Here is a 3,593-nt window from a genome sequence, read left to right as displayed (position 1 = left end):
GTATGTTTTTTTTTGTAATTTGAATTTAAAAAAAAATGTGTGTTTTTTTTTAATAATTTATAGGTTTTTTTAATAATACGTTTTTTGAATATATTTATAAAAAAATAAAAAAAAAATCCGCTGGAGCCCCTGCTGGAGCCCCTCCACACCAGGGCCAGGGGCTCCAACGGGGGCTCCAACACCCCCCTTATCCAGTTTCTCTCTCTGCCACACGTCACAATATTATTGGCTGGAGCCCCCACTCGCGCCCCCATTAGAGCCCCACACCCCTCAGCCTAAGTCAAACCACCACCATGGTTACATCTTTCCCAAATCCCAACTGTAATTCAAACATTTTGCCGCAATGTCCCAAATCCAATCAATCCTATCAATGGCCCCACCACCATCATCCATCGTTCCGAGAAGAAGAACCACCACCACCGCTAACAACAACATGTCCGCCCTCGAAGCTCGACTCTCTCTCGTATTCGCTCTCGCCTCTCAAACCACTTCCGTCTCTCAGCGACGTAAATGTCTTCACAATCACCATATTCACACATCTTCTTTTCAGTTCTAACATTAATTAGGTTTAATTGATTCATTGCAGTTCTGGCGGATTTGGCCACGGAGACGGCCAAGTACGTCTTTCCGAAGAGGTTCGAGAGCCGTAATTTAGAGGAAGCTTTAATGTCAGGTGTTTGTGCAAATTCTAATCTAGATGAGTTGATTTTAAGTTTTATTTTTGTCTTCTTACTTCAGGAGCTACCTAGGGTTTCAATTTCTGTGATTTTTTGGGTTTCGTATAGGGGTGTGCACGCTTCGGTTAGGTTATTATCCTAAACCATAACCTAAGTCATTGGTTAATCTATTTTGTTAACCAATTGGTTTCAGTTAATTCGGTTCGGTTTATTCGGTTAGGTTGTCGGTTTAGTTAATTTCATTCAATAATCAAAACCTTAATTTTTTTGCTTTGAAATACATGAATTGAGGTGTAAATACATGAAATGAGTATAAATGCATGAAGTGAATGAAAATATGAATGGTTTGGTTCGGTTAATTTCTAAAAGCATAGGGTACAAAAAATCTGGTAACCGATTGCTGATTAGTCGGTTTTCGGTTAATTTCGGTTCGGTTTGGGTTAATGTTTGGGTTATTGCTCACTCCCAGTTTCGTATTTGCAGTTCCGGACCTGGAAACTGTTAAGTTCAAAGTACTGAGTAGAAATGATCAGTATGAAATAAGAGAACTTGAGGTATTGCTATAATTATTAATACTCGGATTGGTTACAGTTAATTACACAGTAAACTGACTGAAGTTATATCAGCCTTACTTTGTAGCTGAGACTACAATGCCAGGAAAGTACGGGTTTGATCTCAACGGTGCATCGCAATCCTTTAATGTTCTAGCCGAGTACCTGTTCGGTAAGGTATTCAGTCTTTCATTGCAGGTTTCAAGATTAAACTTTCAGAAATGCTAAAATGAAAGTGTTAACTTTAACTGTTTAATCTGTATATATATCCTTCCAGAATACAGCAAATGAGGTGATGGAGATGACTACACCTGTACTCACACGAAGGACCCAATCTGGTGGTGAGACAATGGACATGACTACCCCTGTGATAACTAAGAGAGTATGTTCTTTTCATGTTTAAGCTTTATCAATCTTTTTGGGTATGAAATTTGATATTCTTATATGTATATGTAATATATTTCCATCTTTGATTAATATTCAGTTAGAAGATCAAGATAAGTGGACAATGTCATTCGTCATGCCTTCGAAGTATGGTTCCAACTTACCACTCCCCAAAAACTCCGCTGTAACTATCAAAGAGGTGCCTGCTAGAACTGTGGCTGTTGTTGCCTTTTCAGGTTACTGATTCATGTCTTCAGAACATTTAAGAAAAAAAAAATGTCATCTTGATAACAGACTAAGTTTTATGAAAAAATACGGCTCTAAGATTGCCCTGAACCATATCAATTCAGGTTTTGTCACTGATGAAGATGTCATGCGCCGGGAATCAAAACTTCGTGACACCCTAAAGAACGATAATCAATTCAAAGTAAAAAATGGTGCACTGGTGGAAGTTGCCCAGGTAATGCATTTTATATAAGAAATATCACCTATACGACTATACAATAACATAATAACAAGTATTTTGTATTTTCAGTACAACCCACCATTTACACTCCCTTTTACAAGGCGAAATGAGATTTCCCTGGAAGTTGAAAGGAAGCAAGAGTAATCCTCATTCTACAATAGTCAGCAACATGAATATATGATACACAGAAGTAATAAATTATCAGTGTCTGTTGACACAATCACATATAATATGTAAAGTACAATACTTAATTTGTGTTGGCTGTATATAATATGCATAGAATATATTTGAAAAGTTTTTTTTTTAATGCAAGATGATAAAATATTATGGTAGTTTATGAATACAGTTGAAAATACCGATTACAGACCTTGAAGCCCTAAGGAGAACTTAAGAGATTGCAAAAGACAAAGCTGCCTGCAACAGAAAACATGGCAGGTTAGAATGATTTAACCATTTATTTGACAGTGATTGTAGGTGCAGTTTAACTGTTTCTTAGATTTTGTAAACCTATCATAATTAGATGAAATATATTATTGTTTATATCTCTAATTCTATATTGACATGAGTGATCGCACTAACACAGTTATGTATTGGTTGCACAGATTAATGCCATATCCACCAATTTGAATCACCACAAAGAAACTTATTATCATTCAAGTTCATCTCCTGAATTATCATGGATGATATACAACAACACGAGGCTTGGTTTTTCAGGTACTAATCAGAAGATTTGCTACATACTAATTGAGAATATCTGGAATTAGGAAAAATTCTAAATAATTAAGCACACAAACCAAGTGGGTCCACTAGATAATAACAAAACATGCATATAAGATACTATATAACAGTTTTCTTGAGCTAAATATACATATCATCTTAGTATCTTTTCATGTTATTACACTTTATGCCGATCAAGTTCGATTGTATCTATCAGGGCTTACTGACTACATATGTATGTATGTTGAAACTGTAAGAGCTGTTAAATTTAGTTTAATTCAGGTATGCTATCTAAAACCGGCTTCCATCTTCCACAATTTCTATTATCTTCATCTTCAATCACAACTGCCTCATTTGAGCTTTCTTTTTTCATATGTGAAACCAGATCACCTACTGAAACTCCTCCTTTTGTCAACATCAACTCCAACTCCAACTCCTGTTTGGTTATCACCAGCTTTATCCTCACAATTCCATTCCTGTCAGTTGTTTCCGCCTCTGATTCCGGGCTCTTCTTCAAATCTCTTGAAGCTTCCTGAACTGGCACGGGATAATAATGTTTGCTGACTTCTTGACCTGGTTGCATGATTTTGTTTAGTCGAATTATACAATTCCCCGTTTTATGCTGCTTGTGTTTTTATATAAGAAGGTACTCTGCTAACAAGAGCTTTTTTTAAGTATGTAGACATGAAACGGTTAGATTCTGAGTAAGGTTGTTGGGATTAGATTTTTGTTGTATTTATAGAAGTAAACTAGGAAGATGCCCTTGTAGTTGCTGACTATTACAGGATTACCATTTTG

General features: G+C 36.2%; 1 protein-coding gene across 1 annotated transcript; it reads left to right on the top strand.

Annotated features, from left to right (window-relative positions):
- The first annotated feature begins 384 nt into the window (after positions 1-384).
- Positions 385-2,352, top strand: LOC143604682 (heme-binding-like protein At3g10130, chloroplastic). The gene is made up of 8 exons (XM_077081084.1): positions 385-506; positions 587-673; positions 1,161-1,231; positions 1,304-1,405; positions 1,506-1,610; positions 1,713-1,848; positions 1,963-2,072; positions 2,148-2,352. Exons 1-8 carry the CDS (start codon positions 434-436, stop codon positions 2,220-2,222), a joined length of 759 nt encoding a protein of 252 aa, XP_076937199.1. The 5' UTR covers positions 385-433; the 3' UTR covers positions 2,223-2,352.
- The last annotated feature ends 1,241 nt before the right edge of the window (positions 2,353-3,593 follow it).

Source organism: Bidens hawaiensis, unplaced genomic scaffold, assembly GCF_021521415.1.
Source record: "Bidens hawaiensis isolate Kalapana, Puna unplaced genomic scaffold, B.hawaiensis_p1.1 tig00066195_1, whole genome shotgun sequence".
NCBI lineage: Eukaryota > Viridiplantae > Streptophyta > Magnoliopsida > Asterales > Asteraceae > Bidens > Bidens hawaiensis.
Note: the sequence above shows the minus strand (reverse complement) of the source record. Positions and strands in the feature narration are given on the sequence as shown.

Excerpts from the sequence above, each read along its gene's own strand:
- LOC143604682 (XM_077081084.1), top strand. The coding sequence starts at position 434 with ATGTCCGCCCTCGAAGCTCGACTCTCTCTCGTATTCGCTCTCGCCTCT. Across the intron at positions 507-586 it reads CACTTCCGTCTCTCAGCGAC|TTCTGGCGGATTTGGCCACG; the intron begins GTAAATGTCTTC and ends GATTCATTGCAG. Across the intron at positions 2,073-2,147 it reads CACTGGTGGAAGTTGCCCAG|TACAACCCACCATTTACACT; the intron begins GTAATGCATTTT and ends TTGTATTTTCAG.